General features: G+C 40.4%; 2 protein-coding genes across 4 annotated transcripts in view; one reads left to right on the top strand and one right to left on the bottom strand.

Annotated features, from left to right (window-relative positions):
• The window catches only part of LOC123968704 (PILR alpha associated neural protein), a 7,742-nt gene extending 5,526 nt beyond the window's left edge, over positions 1-2,216 (top strand). For 2 of the 3 annotated variants that reach the window (XM_046045605.1, XM_046045606.1), the window contains exon 6: positions 2,054-2,216. In XM_046045605.1, coding sequence (XP_045901561.1) covers positions 2,054-2,099 — 46 coding nt within the window. In that variant the 3' untranslated portion in view covers positions 2,100-2,216. Of the gene's footprint in view, positions 1-287; positions 1,018-2,053 lie in introns of those variants that run through there. The other variant, XM_046045607.1, reaches the window with a different exon arrangement.
• Positions 2,217-3,165: 949 nt separating this feature from the next.
• Positions 3,166-15,764, bottom strand: cops7a (COP9 constitutive photomorphogenic homolog subunit 7A). The gene is made up of 8 exons (XM_046045813.1): positions 15,640-15,764; positions 11,836-11,958; positions 9,836-9,911; positions 7,695-7,783; positions 6,717-6,919; positions 6,495-6,600; positions 5,098-5,267; positions 3,166-3,718 (listed from the first exon to the last, which is right to left on the bottom strand). The coding sequence occupies exons 2-8, from the start codon at positions 11,956-11,958 to the stop codon at positions 3,679-3,681; spliced, it is 807 nt and encodes a 268-aa protein (XP_045901769.1). The 5' UTR covers positions 15,640-15,764; the 3' UTR covers positions 3,166-3,678.
• Between the last annotated feature and the right edge of the window lie 172 nt (positions 15,765-15,936).

The following is a 15,936-nucleotide window of genomic DNA, read 5'->3' on the forward strand; positions in this document are numbered from 1 at the left end:
CCCCCCCCCCCCCCCCCCCCCCATCAGCTTTTCCTCCACCTTCCTCCTCTTCCTCCTTCTCTTCCGTCTCTTCCCCACGCCGCCCTCTCAGTCTCCTGTGATGCAGCTTTCCGTTTGCGTGTACACCTCTTTTCCAGCTTCAGGCCTCTCTGCTCCACTTCTGCTCTCTTCCTCTGTCTTTTCCTCCCATCATCACGGCTCCCAAGCTTCCCACAACCCTCCCCTCTTCCCTTTTTTCCTCTTTATTTCTCTCTCACTCTTCTTCTCTGTGTCTCTTGCTGTGTCAGGATCCCAGTTGTGAACCTCTGAGGTGACTGTTTTTCCATATGGTAAACATTTCTATGGGGCCTGAGGACGAACATCAACATGACCAGAGGGTGTGCCCACAGCGCTGTTTTATTTTCTCTGAAACTGTGAAATGAATTCAGGGATCCCAGGTATCCAGCCATCCTAAAACTCCTCAGCTCCCCTGAGGTCTAAAAAACCCAAACTCATCTCCCCGCTGCTCCCCCACCCCCTTCCTTCCGTCCTTCCTCTGTGCTCGGTGTAAATTTCTTTTATGTGGCGCCGCGTCATTTTAACCTGCTCCCTGTTTTCCATCGCCTGTATGGCCCCCGAGCTCTGCCAAGTTACCCATCCACGCTACGCTTCGACCTGCCATGACTAATTCACAAACAAGCAGTTTAACCGCCATGCTACATCCCATTAACCCAGATATGCCCTACCTGTGCTTCCACAACTGTTTCCAGTGATCCAGCTGCACATGAGAAGCCGTTCAGTATTAATTCTAACCTAGCTGACTGTTCTTTTATGAAATGATGCTCAAATTCAGTTCAGTCTAGCAGGCTTGTATCTGGGTTGTAAATGGTTAAAAAAAGCCATTCTCAGCATCTCCAAATACTGAACGGGGTATTTCACAAAGCTGTTTGGCACGGCTGTAGCCAACAGGCAATGTGTTTAACATGTCACGCTCCAAAAACTGCTGTTTATTCCCCGCTTTGGGCGCCTGAAATGCAAATAGTGTGGCTTTTTTCCTCAGCAATGTGTAGAGGAGACTGTTTTGTTTCAGTTTTTCCTCATGATTTGTTCTCTTAATTATCTGGCCAACGTTCACCTCTTTGTGAGCACTCTGTTCCTGCTGGACTGTGTAGAGGTGGGTTAAGCAGAGAGTGGTGGAGATAAAATATTCAGAACAGGGATGGATAGAACAAGCATTCCTGTTGAAAATCAATGATTCCCAAAGGTTTGGGATGGTGCACAACATAGACAGATTTATGTCGTCATGGAAATGAGCATCTGTGAACAGTACCAGTGATCAAAGGACTGATGTTACAACAACAAGGAATTTTTTCCACCTGAAAGCCATCAATCTGGAAAACAAAACCACCATCATTCCCTTCATATCATTACCAAGTCACTCTATATCAGCTGTCTTGGGTGCACCAAAGGAAAGTAGTACATCAAGGAGCATAATTTCTGTCTCTCCAATGAATCTGCATGTATACAGTAAGAAAACCTGTGAGAGTTGCTTCAAATCTATTATTTATAAATGTCTATTTTATCTATCAGCAAGTGATATCTTACAGAACCTTTCAAAGCCAAATGTCAGTTTGTGTTTGGCAACTTTTTTAAGCAGCTTTGAGACATGAACCCCCCACGTACACACATTTCCACTACACACATAGTGCTGGTGGCATCATGCGTGGCTCGTGCAATCCTCCAGATATCCAGTCTTGTGATTTTTAGTAGCAATCCTGTAGAAATGCGGTCTTTCTGTACCATGGAAGTTAAATAATAAAGACTCAGAACTGGTGTTTTAGCTTTGTGTCTATCTGTTTATTTCTGTGCATGTTGAATGAATTCCCCTGGGAGCTGTGCGATCTGCAATGCTTTATGGGAAGGACAAAGCTTTACACTGTGCATTTTAATAGCTAACCCTGTATCCTAATCTTTTTCTCCCTGGAGTGAACATTCAGTCCACCGCCTTGCATTCATTTTGAACCATAGGCTTGGCATTAAAAAGTACTGCATGTGCCAATCATGTTTTTACCAGAGAGGAGCAGCTGAAAAGGAAGAATAAGGCGGCTGCTTGTGTCTGAAGCTTTTCTTTATCTCCTCACCTCATATGGATTCCTCCCGCTTCAGAAAGATTAACAGGATGCTAAGCAAGAATTTCCTCTGTGTACAGTTTTTCAAACAAATGTCAATAAAATCAAGGCGTGAGAGGAGAAATGCCACCCGAGTGTATTGAGATTCTTCATCAGCCTGCTGTGTTTCCATCTCCTCTGGGCATTTTCTTGATCAATCAAAGTAATTGATTGGCTTTGTTCCACTCTGAAGTTTTAATGACCATCTAGTTATGAGCTACGGCAGCAGACGCTGCAGCAATTTGTAACCACGGTGGCCAAACAACAAACTCTAATGCAGAAGTTAGGTGTGAACTTGCATATACAGAGTCGTCGCTCACACCGATAATAAAACACACGCGACTCACATGCCACCACATTACACGTCCGCCAGCTAATCCTCTTTCACTGACAAACGCTTTGAGAGGTGTACAGCTGTTAGAATTCACACCTCCAATCTGGTAAAAACTTTGAACCAGTGAAACTGAATCACACTGACTTAAATTAACACCACTATTTCTAGAAGTGGGAGGGATGTTGGTGGTAGCAGGGGGTGGCAAAAGATGCAGGATTAAATGAAACACGATCATAGTTTCTCAGTGTATTTCCCTCTCATTATTGCTGATGGTCAGCTAATTGGACCCGTTAATGTTAGGCAGGATGAAGATTGGAGAATTTACAGAATCAAAAGAGTAAAAGATGACAAAGGCAATTTTGAATGTGTGATGGAGGTACAAGAGAGAGTGGCAGGCAATTTCAACAATGAAATAGAAGCTCTGGGCATAACATACGCATATGAAATATGAATGCACTTGTGTGTGTGTGTGTGGATGTGTGTGGGGCCATGCTGGTTGTGCACAGGGGAAGCCTCAGCTCTATAATACATTAGTCTCTTTGGGGACTTGCCCTAATTAATGGCTTGACCTCTTAACGGGTAGCCCCCTTCTGCGAGTTAGCATTTAGCTGTGCACCCTCCAGAGATGCACTTTGAAGTGCATTTAATAAAAGAAGTGACAGTGACATTAATGAGACAGTCAAGATAAGTACAGGGCTTCGTTTTATTTCCCAACAATTTATATTCAGATTTTACACATGTCCCAACTCAGCAGAAAGAAAAAATACAAAGCAACATAGAATCAATCTAAACCAAAAGAACATTTTTAAACCAAGAGAAGCACACATACGTGTTAAATACACTGATCATGACTCTGGTCAAAGGCAACTGACTCCTGCTGTTCTGTCCTGATGTGTTACAAGTGCTGTGTGTATGTGTGTGTGTGTACACTAATAGTCCGCCTGTTACGCTATTAAAAACTGTAAGAGTGTATTGTCACACCTGTCATTTCCATCAGCCAGTGTGCATTTCTGAATTTCCATCAAAGGTGAGATTTAGTAGTTCCCATGAAGCTTCCAGGTTTTACTGTGGCAAGGGTGTCCGTGAACATTTGTCACATCTTTAATATATCCGTTTGTCCGTCAACGTGTCCATGTGTTCGTTAATTTGTGAGAGTGTCCATCAGTACTGCCGTCTCCACATATGAGTCTTGTGTCTTCAGTTGGACTTGGACCAGATCTTCCCACTGCCGCGCAGCCTGAGTGGAAAACAACCAGAAAGAAACACTGCATTGGTACTTTGTATGGGATTTGTCAAAACAATCTCATGATTTACATGTTTACTTTCCACTTGCACAACTAAACCAGCATATTACTGATGCAACCTGGGTGCAAAAGCGTCTTTGTGTTAGAATATCTAATATTTGAATTTAGTATTGAAATTGATCTCAGTGGATTTTCTACTTCTGCAAATGAAAAAGAATTATTGCAAAGAACCTTTTTCTAATAATAACTGCTGCACAGTTAGTCCCATCCTTAAAATAGCTTTATAAAGAAATGGTGTCAAAACTCATTTTAATTTGAGGATTGAGGTTAAGCTATCATTAATTTGGATTTCAAAACATAAAGTGGATCTTGACTTGAATGAGGTGCAGTGCTGAGTGATGAAAATTATAGGGCTCTATGCTTCATCAAAATGTGACAGGCAGCCAGAAAATAATCACTGCTTTCTGTTCAGCAGCAACAACATAAACAGCAGAAGAGCAAAGCATCTTGTCTGATCACTGGAGGGAGAAACAGTTCTTTTAGGAGAGCACGTGGGGCATTTGTATATCCAGTGACATTTTACAATTCAGGACAGATGTGAAATTAGCCATCTGTAATTGTACCGGATAGAAGCAGAACAGGGAAAAAAAAGAAGGTCCCTGATAGCAGGGTTAGAACACCGCTGCAAAACACTGATATGCATCTGATAATAAAGCTACTTCATGTAGACACATGCGCACGTTCGCACACAGGCAAACCACTTACACCGGCAGCTGGCTCTTTAGTGTTTATTGAAAAAAATGGAAACATAGCGGGTTCTCTGTTGAATTAACTTTGCTCTCTAAAAGAACATTGGACTAATGGCTTTAATTTAGTGTTTGAAGTAGAGTCTTTATAGTGCTGCGGTTATAACTAGGTAAATTCGTATTTATAAAGCACCTTTCAAAAATCACAGTTACAAAGTGCTCTAAAGAACAAAAGGAGAAGCTGCAATAAAATAAACTTAATGGAAAAAAACTCCACATGTAGCTTTTTGTTTAAATTTTGTGACTTGTAGGAATAAATAGAACATCCTGCTTAAAAACAAAAACTTGATTGAACAGCGCACCAACAATTCTGAATAAAACATAATTTCAGTAAATTATTCTACATGGCCAAACACATTTTATGTATCCAATTTCTGAAATGCTTGGCCATACTTTAGAAAAATGAATGCAATTTGTATGCAAACTCTGGTTTGTTTGTATAGAAAGCCCGTAACATCCAAGATGCTCAGAAAACTCATGCGGACTATACTTGGCGGCCTCCCTGTGTGGAGCCACATTCCTCCATATAATCGCAGTAAATACAAATGTGATGTCAAAGTACTCACCCTTTCACCTTAGAGCTTTTTTTCCCTGGTTGTCGTGGTTCCTGAGAGGAGGCGGGGTCTCGTGGCTCTGCAGGCTGGTCTGCATCCTGATTGGAGGCGGCTCCAGCGGGAGCAGGGCCTGAAGACGGAGAGGCGGCGCTGGCCTTTAACGTTTTCTGCAGGTTTGACACCTGAGGGGAAAGTGGAGAGTGATTAAAAAATTAAAGATTAAAGAGGGGGGATGAGTTAAAGGTTATAATGTTTCATGTCTGTCTCAAAACAATAGTAAGGCCCACATATAAACATTGAAACAGGTATTGTTTGCTATAATTGTTCCTACTGGTCAATAAGAAATCCCTTCATACCGTGATTTAAATGTCAGTGATGGTGGACAAAATTCACAGTCCCTGTTCTGTGTAAAAATGTACTGAAAAGTGTATATGAAGCTAATATGAGGCTTCAGCAGTCTGAATTAATCAAAGAAAGGGGGTATCTCCAAAGGTTACAGTCCATTTAGTAGAGTCATTAGTTCAAGCCATTAGTCGACTAGTCGTCTCATGTTTGTGATATTCATTTAATTATTTAAATATAAATTTTTGAGGCATCAGAAAATGGAGCAGAAAAGATTTCCAGGGCTGAGAAAGAATCTTATAAGAATAAGTATCACTGTTCACACTGTGCTACATTACAGAGGAATAAAATAATAATGAACCTATAAAATATACATTTTCCAAGGGGCAAAAAAGCGAGCCGCCTGTTAATGACAAGCAGTAATGATTGAGGAAAGTTCTGTGTTGCTACAATCCCCTGATACTTGCGTCCTGGCCCTAACGACAAGGCGCAGCTCCCAAAAGGAGTTTCAGGTTGTTGGATTTTTTCTGCGACTAACTGACCAATGAAAACTAAAACTCATCTCATCGACTATTTTATTTAGTACAAATTCCCTATGTGTTTCCACAGACAGCGTTTCCTTGCTGAGCTGCAAGTTGAGGGACAGGAACACAGACTGAATTTCTTACTAAGAAGACCGTAATCTTGGATGTTTTTTTTGTTTTTGCACAGAACAAGGACTGAATTTTTTCTCCCATTACTTACATTAGAAGTACATTAGGAATGGATGTCTTCAAAACCAGTATGAACAGGAGGAATGACTGCAGCAAGCCGTTTCAGTGTTCATATGGGCACCTAACCTTTTAAGACAAACGTGAAGAACCGTGAACTTATCCTTGAAAGTTAGAGTTATGAACAGGCTATATGGATTGACCCTCCAACAAGATGCAAAATAAGGAAATATGCAGTCAGGGGGAAACTAAAATACCACAAGTAGCTGGAAGCATAGAAACACAAACGTCACATTTACTGGATTTTCTGGGGGGAAATACTGAGAGAATTGTAGGCAGAACAAAAGAGGGACTAACCTCTGTTTCCACTTGGACTTTGACTTTCAACTGGCTCTCTCTGTACTGGTTTGCCCTCGAGACCTGCTCCTCAATACCACACAGCACCGCCTCACACCCTGTACACCTGAGACAGAAACGGCAGACATGGAGGGAAGGAGAAAGCCGATTGTGAGTTCGGAAAACAGATAACTGAGACATAAATCTAAAGTGTGTGCACAGACACACAGAGGTGACACTGACCACTCCTGCAGCGTGTTGATTATGTTGGGGAGCTCGTTGGGGCCGAGATCACGACCCACACTGCAGTCCACCTCCACCTGCTGGTTCCTCTGGTCCAGTTTGCCCTGGATGATGTCACAGTAAACAGCATCGATCAGCAGGTCCTCCAGCTCCCGCACATTCTTCAGCTCGAGCTGCTGCAGGAGCAGTGAGTACGGCAGGCACTGAGGGGGAAAAAGACACGACCAGAGTTTAATCCTCATATTCTTTTCCTTTTTAACCGAGGTATAAAGGCAGATCATTTGATTCCACTTTAAAGGTTTAACGGAAAGCTACAAAAAAATGTTGAGTGAAAATTGCCCATTTGTCTAAATGTCACGGAAGATGAAAGGAAAGTTTGGACAATTCAACAGTCCTTCACTGGGCAATTAAAGTCCTGAGTTCAGGCCTATATGTGGAGAAAGCTGTGACATATTAAAGAGACAAACAGGAGCAGGAGTGAAAGGAGCACAGGTAGTGGAAAGTGAGATAAAAAACGGACAGAGCTGGTGAGAATAATGAATCAATTATTTATCAGGAACAGAGAAAGAAAAGGGCATAAGCAGAGGTGCCGTCTGCTTGAAATGAGAGATTCAGTAAAAAGAAAGAAAAAAAAAGAACATTTAAAACTCATGGAAGGAGGGTTAAGAAGTTTAAATTGACATGAGCAGTAGTAGTTTTGCTGGTAACTTTTTCTTGAGAGACTGAAAGGCTATGCTGTTGATAAAAACAGTCACAAGCTAAAAATCACAGCCAACCTCACATGAACTTGGATGGTAAAATCTGTCTGAACAAACTAGCAAAAGCTATATTTGAAAGTAGAATTGTTGAAACATCATTAATATCTTGCTTTATGAAGCCTAAGGCAATATAATGGCAGCAGTTACATTTATTTTCTATTTTTGAGACAAATACAACATTATTAGCTCACCTGCATACAGCAAAAGAATGAATCAGTACCTTGAGGTTGGATGCCAGGCTGATGATGGACAGATGGCGGAGTTTGTTCTTCTGTGCCGGGGTCAACTCTGGAAGAGAGGCTGCTCTCTCTACAGCAGCAGAGAAGAACATAAAATAAAAAACACAATAGGAAAAACTATACCAGAGCAGTGTTTAAATTGTCACTTTGCTGAGGGTCAAGCAGTCACACATAATTGAGGCGCTACTTATTACTTTGAAGAGTAAGGCCCCGAATCAGCTGTCAACGATCTGTAATCTTTGGTATGCTGCTAAGTAATAACCGTCATATTAGCAGAAACTTGATCAAAACACAGGTTTGTGTCTTTTGTTGCTAAAAACATCTGCCTCTGGCATTGTTTAAGGGTGAGAGGTTTACAAACATGCAGGAGACAGGGAAACAGAAATCCGTGTGGGTACATGAGACCCTCATAAAGAGGAGACACCGCTGGTAGTACCACCAGCTGGTCCAGTAGCTTCATATTAATGATGATGATTGTGGGGCTGCAGCTAATTTTAGTATTCGAAGCTTCTATTATTTCAACGATTCATCGATGCGTCGTTTAAGAAGTACTTTTGCGTGGCGGCGGCGGCCCTACCCCAATTATAAAGACAAAGAATATGGGAGAAGGATGGATTAGCACACGCAGGTAGCAGGGATTGTCTGAGCTACCGAGAGCTGGGAGTGACTTAAAAGGTGCAGCTCCCCGACACCCAGTTAACTCTTGACTGTGAAGTTACAACTCACGGCCCAAAAAGGACAACAACAAATGCACGTGTACATTTTCAGCTGAGGACTGCGGTTTACTCTGGCTAGCGTTCAACTCAACAATCAATCATGATTTCAGTTAAATGCTAAAGTTGCTGTAACCTTGTCTGTGGTCCGCGGGCAGAACACCTGCTGCTTTCTGATCAGATGCTGTCGTGCTGTTGCCGAGGCGACATAAGTTTCGTTTTAAGGTGGACAGACTGTAACATTACAGAGTTGCTGTTGTTTTCTTTAGCTTGAAATAATCCCATACTTTGGACACTTTCTTCTTTGTCCCTCCCTAGTTTCCCTCTCTTCCTCCACATTGCAAACAGCGCCATTAAAATCACGTCATGTTCACAGCGTAAGCGCGATGTGCGACAGTAATAAATGTCCGTGCGACACACTGTTCTGTATATGGATTAAACGAAGCGTTTTAGTAATCGGTTTAATCGATGAATAGTTTCAGCCCTAGATGATTGTAGGTTCAAGGCTTATTTTAGGATGAGTTTGGACAGTTTTTTGCAGTCTCCAGATAATCCAAGGAATTGTAAACTTCCATCTCTCCATTCATTTGATTGGACAATGAAAAAAAATGACTTCGGGCGCTTTTCCGCTCAGAGTTGAATTTTTTCAACTTTGTGCGCTCAGAGCACTCCTTCGAAAACGCGAGGCGCCCAGGGCGCATAAACAGAGCGCAAAACGCTCACTGCCAATAGAAAACAATTGAAAAAAGGCGCCTCTCACCGCAAAAAACGAATTGTGTCTGATCGGGGCCTAATGTTACACAGAGACATGTAGGTGATGAGTGTGGAGCTGTTTAAGCAGTCAGAGAACAGACTCTGCAGGAAGTCGGTCTACAGCCACTGTCTCCTACTCCTCCCCTGGTGAAGGGACTCACACTCTCCGAGACGGCAGCTCTGACATGTCCTCTAAGGGCTCCACTACACAGCTCTATGAAAGTAAATGCACTCCCTGTCGGTGTGACTCGAAAGGGAAGGGAACAATAAAGTAGGCTACATTCTTTTTCCAGGCTACTGCTTGATATTCAGCATAAAAGAAGACATAATTAACATTCCACTTGTTGAAGATTCCCACTGCATTACACAAGACAGCAAATTAAGGCACAAATGATTTGTTTATTTTCCTTTTGTGCCAGCACTGCTGCTACAAAGACAATCATCAGGCAATCAGAGCGCTTGATGAAAAGTTGCCCAAACAGATAAAAAGCTTTCCAGTAATTTTATCAGTGAACAACAGACCTGCAGTGTCTCAGGTGAGGGTGTTTAAGCCTCTGTGTCAGGGTGTCTGCCTTGCAGCAAAGAAATACGGCTCATAATAAGAGAGTTGCAGGGCTGCCCTATTACTTATTTACACTGTGCTGCCACTGCAATACCTTTGTAGTCGCAGTAGGTTCCATAGGCAAAGAGGTTCAGGAGCTGGTACACTGGTGCATGAGGGCCATTCTCCAGCTGTGTGGTTTAGAGGGAAGATGAGGGGAAAGAGAAAATTATGTGGCAGAACACAGAAGTAATGAGACTCTCAACATAAAAACTGTGCACACTGACTGAGGAAAGGTCCTGTTGAGACTCAATAAGGTTAAGAAAGAGAGAGACCACATGAAGACTTAACTCTGATGATCCATTCTGATCAAACTTCAGATCCCTGTTCAATATTCAAATACCAGAGTGAATCACTTGCACATTGTTTCCTTATACTGACTCAAAGCTATCAGCAGATTCTTATTATGATTATTAAATGTATTTATATCAGGGACCATGCACAAAATTATGCACATTAATCTCAAAAAGAGAAGAGATGCTTTGATTTCCAAATCAAAGCAAATAAACATAGAGCAAAACGTACCTCTCCACAACTAATGAACCAACAACCTTTTCCTAGTCTTTTTTTTAATAGACTAGGATTTAATATTTAAATGTGGCTGTTCAACCATATAGATTCTTCTTCTGTTTCAAACTGCGTCACCTGTTACAGTACACACCAGGGGGATACCTACTACGTTTGGCAAAATTACCACCAGGAGCGCAGCACTTTTTCCATTTAGATGTAAATGAGCCCAACAGATTATTGACTAGATTATTTCTGTTCATCAGATTTCTATAAACACCGCACTGATTTGAGGAGTGTTGCGCATGTCTGGAAAGCAGGGAGGAGCAAAAGAAAATGTTTTCTGCTGTTGAGCCACAAATATTGTTTGAAAAGAAGAGCCTTGGAAATGCAAGCTTTTCTTCAACCCCCAAGAAGATGACTGTATGTGAGGAAAAATTATAAATATTCCAATGTTGTGGGAGATTTTTGATAAAACTTAAAACAAGATAAGATTGATAAAACAAGATTACTGCTTTTAACAGATTAAAATAATATTACATGCAAGTATTACTGGCTGTTACATTTATATTCCACAGGACTAGACCTGCTGTGAAATAAAGAAAAACTTTATTAAAGCAGAAAACCACTGAGGGGAACAGAAGGGTAAAGCTTTGTGTTATAAAATAACAGACTGTTGCATTGTTTCTCTTTTGTCTAAAAGATTATGATGCATTTTATTTAATTTACTGTAATATTATTCACTGCAGCCAAGGTTATGTATTTTCAATGTCAAAACCATTTCTCTCAATCATTCACTGTATGTCTCTCTCACTCACTCTTTCAACTTGGTTAGTCTCTCTGCCTTTGTGTTCATCCAATAAAACAGCGCTGCTGATTTTACACCTGCTTTTCTCAGACATTAAACTTCAGACCCAATGTCCTCTGTATGACTTCTTTAGCAGGGCTGCTTGTCTTCCATTTTACCTGCACAAAGGCTTTGAATGGTCTTTTAGTAAATATGGACAGATACAACATGACATCAAAAGGGGACATAATTCCTTAGTAAAAATCCCCTGTGGTCTGAATGGAAAAATTGTGTCGCACAGTCCTACTCTACTGTAACAGTAGCATTTCATTTCCAAAATAGGGTGCTAACTACGTATTCTCATACCTAAGTTTAACATACAACATACGTAATATGTTGGTAATGTACATTTTGAAATTCACGCCCAGGAACTCTATGTAGAGATGTGTTAATTGGGATGTGAGTTGGGACAGGGATTACATCATTGATGCAGAAATATATACATTCCCATAGGTGATAACACGGCCCAGCGTGGTTAGGAAATACACTTGTGTTGATGCTCCACTAACAATGTGGTCACATCGGCTCACATGCATCACTGACCCCTCTGAATGTGGTTTGGTGGATATATTACCACTTGTGAGAATAACTGTCTCGCTGTGAAGATTAAGATGGATTTTTTTCATGCCCGAGTTCAGGTCTGAGAAGGTCCCACAAGACACAAAGGGTGAGGAAGATAAAGTGAGAGGGAGTGTGTTTACCTCTCTGACATTAGGCAGCTCCAGGATGTCAGAGAAGACGTAGAGGCCTGGGGTCTCCAGCAGGGAGCTGACAGCCTGGGCCAGTGCTGAGCCTGACAGAGACAGGAGCTGCTCCACCTCCATCTGATGCCAGGGGACACAGGTCACAGAGACACAGTTAGCAGGTGAGACAAAAGTACTAAAGAAAGACACATAAGATAAGCAGAGCTCTGTAAAATCAAGGAAATAACATCTGTTACCTCCTTGGCTCTGCCACATTATTATGGTGGTGGGAAATGCTGTTTAGGGACACTGTGTCACAATCTTCCATCAATATTCTATTAACAATCCCAAACCTTTGTCATGCCCTTTGAAATATTGTCCAGCAACCTGTGCCCTGTTAAAAGGACACAGAGTTGAACAACACTCCCTTTTCATCTTGTGTCTAAAAGCCAAGTATTCTTGACCAAAGCACTTAACCCTCAAATTACCCGGAGAGCTACTCAGAAAGTGGAATAGAAGCTGCACTAGGTAGAAGCAATGCGGGCAACAAGTGAAGTGAATGCGAAGCAGGGCATGTATATTCATCAAAGCCCGTTGCCTGCATAGAGACACGATGCAAATACACTTGGGCTGAAGGCAACAGCAGAATAATTACCTAAGTAGTGACAGGAATCTGCCTATGCCTTGAGCAGATATTTACTCTCCAGAAAATGTGTCCTGAAAATAAAAAAACCAGGACAAAAAAACCCCTAGACCACTGCCTCATGCAAAACCTGATGTCAATGTTTTCTATACTTTGGCCTGAGCTTTAAAGTAGAAAAGGACCTACACATAAAGAAATAGCACAGACCGGATGTCAGTCTGAGACCATTCGTGTGTCCTTTCGAAGTGTCTGACAAATATTGCAATGTGAGAAGATGTCCTTGTGACTTTGATGGGATATTTTAAGATCTTAATCCCAGAAGACACTTCTTGGGACACAAGGGAAGTTTAGTCTTAAAGATACATGAAACAGTTATTGCAGTTGCATCAGACTGGTTTTATTACCTGAGGCGAAATCTTAAAATGAATGCAACAGAGAGTCTGAATACCCACCGCTGAGCTAAGACTAGTCTGACTGGTTCTTATTTATCTCAGTCAGTGCTTATGTATGGTATCATTTTAAATCTGATGCATTTAGATGCACATATGCACATCTTGCATATGTCGTCCCACTAGACCAATATAAACGATATCTAAAGAGCATATTCTCAGGCAAGGTGAACAGATGAGGAGGCATGTGCTGCAGCCAAAGTAATTAACCTACACTGTTTCAGAAACAGTGCCTCTTTTATTTCAGGATTGTTTAAAAGTCAAATCAAGCTCTGAACACAAGGGCAGGATTGGATCCATCTGTCTATTTCTATTGAAATAGACAGATGGATCCCTTGGAATTTAAATGGATGACTGGCTGTGTATCAGTAAGAGATGGCTAGAATATGCGGACCTGCCAGAACACCTTACTGACCCCTGGGATATAAAAATAAATACAAATAAAATTGAATAATACACTAACAATACTAAAATAATACTGAAAATAAATAATAATCCCAAGGATGTCAAAGCACAAAGGGAGGCATAGATACTCATTGTGATACACTGTTTTGTCATGCAGTAATGACCTTAGATAATCACTTCATCTATTCATTTAGCCTATTGTTGCCTATGTTTAATTGTGTATCATGCCAGCACAATGTGATCAAATATTATTTGTATATAAAATGCTACTTTTGCCTCAGTACCTTCTGTTGTACCGATAACATTTTACAGTTGTTGTTTTTGTTATTTGTACTGCTATAGAGAGTTTTAGATTCTATTTAGAGTTTGAGAATCAAACAGAATAAAATATTCTATAAAATAATAAGAAGGAACCACGTAAACAATTCACAATTGGATTTGGCAGCTGTAAGCTTCCACCGTTGTGTATCATAACCCAAACTCACTAAAGGAACACTCACTTCAATAGACTCTCAACTCTAATAAGTAGGGGCTCATCTATTTTCCCCAAATCTTCTTTAAATGTTATTCTTATGTTGTACAGCCAAATATTGTTCATACCCATAAACATAAAAACAGTGAAGATTTGACTCTGAATAGTTTACCCAGTGTAAACATAAAAAAGAGTTTAAACAAGCTGATAAGGATATACAGTATACAATATACTGTCAAAACGTCTGGGATAAGATGACTTCATCAACTAAATGGCAAAACTTTACGTTAAGGGTAGGGATGAGCAAGTACACAGAAAAGATATTGACACATTTTACTGTGATGATACTTGTGCTCGTAAAAAGTACATTATCTGTACCGGATACTCACTCCACCTAAGTTAAGAGGGTTAACTACATAAAGGCAGTGGTGATCAGTTTATTGCAATGTCCCAGTCAAGTGAAAGCACTGTTACTTTAAAGATATAACATCTTAAAGATGTATGACAGCCATGATGGCAGCAAAGGTTAAGCTCCTGGAAATTGTGCTAAAAGTGTATGTCACTGTTTTATTTCTAAAAAGGAGAACATGACTGAATGATATACATTGTGCGTGTGCGCTGTGAGTTAAAAGGATATTATTTAAGCATTAAGAATGGATGGAACTACAATTATATCCATTATTGATTAAGCTACCAATTGTCTTTCCACTTATTTGATTAATCATTTAGTGCATTAATAGAAAATTGAAAAATTCCATCACAATTTCCCAAAGATCTAGATGTCATCTTCAAATAGCTTGTTTGGTGCAATCAACAATCTAAAAACAAAATAAATCAAATTCAAAATGATATAAAGCAGAGAAAGGCAGCAATCCCTCTGGAAACGTCTGACGTTTTAGCATTATAAATAATTTAAACAATACATCGACCTATTGTTCCATTTAATCCACTAATTATTTCAACACTAATTGATCTTACACAAATATATGTATATATATATATATATATATATATATATATACACACATATATATATACAGAGTAAGGGTATTCTCTTCCTGGCTGAAACTGAAACTTTACTATCAAAAGGTTATGCTACTGTCAGATTTCTGCTGCTCACAGCGTGGGAGTAATTAAAACCATTTTTCTTTATAATGGCTGTGACTGCATATGTAGTGAAGTAACTGCTTCAGAAAAACAATGCGTGAGCATAGTTAACTTGGTGAAAGTGAAAAATCCACAAAAGACTACAAATACACAGGACAATTGTCAGCAACATACGAAACAGACTTGTGTAACGTTATAGAGCATCAAATGCCACTGTAAGACACTCGTTACTGTTTCAAGAGCTCAACCTACATATTAAAAAGATAAAAATTCAACCAAAACCTAAAGTTGTTGTTTTAAGGCACGTCTCTGGTCATGTAAGGTGGTGATCAAGGAACAATGTAGATTAACAGTTAAAGCTTGTTCAGCTGACCCCCTGCCACCGTATTAACATAGCTGCACCGCTATATCACCTAGCTAACATCTAAGCTTATCAGTCACTAAACATGAATGCAAATGACAGATGAAGTGTCTAACAAACATATCGTTGTAGCTACGAGACTTTTAGCAGTTCTCTTTTAAAATGTGTGTTAGCCACTATTCAAGCTCAATGTGTCACAATAGCTCATTTGCTAACGGCTAACCAACCGCAAGGCTTAACCGTTGACGTTAGGCCTCAGTTCATTTTAACCCTTTCTAGTGACTTAAATCATACTACTGTGCAGAGTAAATAACCGGGAGATACGATATGCACGTAACTGTTTCCACAAACTTGTTAAAATAAGCCTGTGTGTATTTAAATTTACCTTGTTGTGTTGGTTTCTAGCAGACAGCCTGTATTTCGATTATTCAGTTCCGCTGTCAGAGCACGTACAACAACACAGCAACGTAATCTTTGATTGGACAGTAAAGTGAAGTGGGCGGGACAAGGGAATCTGTCGATCAGCATCTGTGTCAGGGGCTCAGACAGCGTCATCTAGCGGTCATGTGATTTATACCACCTGAAACATAATCAGATCAATATGTTCTTTATAGATAACTTAATGGAGGAGTTGACAAAACAAGGGAGGGCTTTTGTCTGCCATGTCTCTAATTATTGTTTC

Source organism: Micropterus dolomieu, linkage group LG03 (assembly GCF_021292245.1).
Source record: "Micropterus dolomieu isolate WLL.071019.BEF.003 ecotype Adirondacks linkage group LG03, ASM2129224v1, whole genome shotgun sequence".
Taxonomy (NCBI): Eukaryota; Metazoa; Chordata; class Actinopteri; order Centrarchiformes; family Centrarchidae; genus Micropterus; species Micropterus dolomieu.

Coding starts and splice junctions, on each gene's coding strand:
- cops7a (XM_046045813.1), bottom strand. CDS start 11,958: ATGGAGGTGGAGCAGCTCCTGTCTCTGTCAGGCTCAGCACTGGCCCAG. Junction 6,601..6,716: donor ATCAACACGCTGCAGGAGTG/GTCAGTGTCACC, acceptor TTTCTGTCTCAG/GTGTACAGGGTGTGAGGCGG. Junction 3,719..5,097: donor AAAAGCTCTAAGGTGAAAGG/GTGAGTACTTTG, acceptor TTTTCCACTCAG/GCTGCGCGGCAGTGGGAAGA.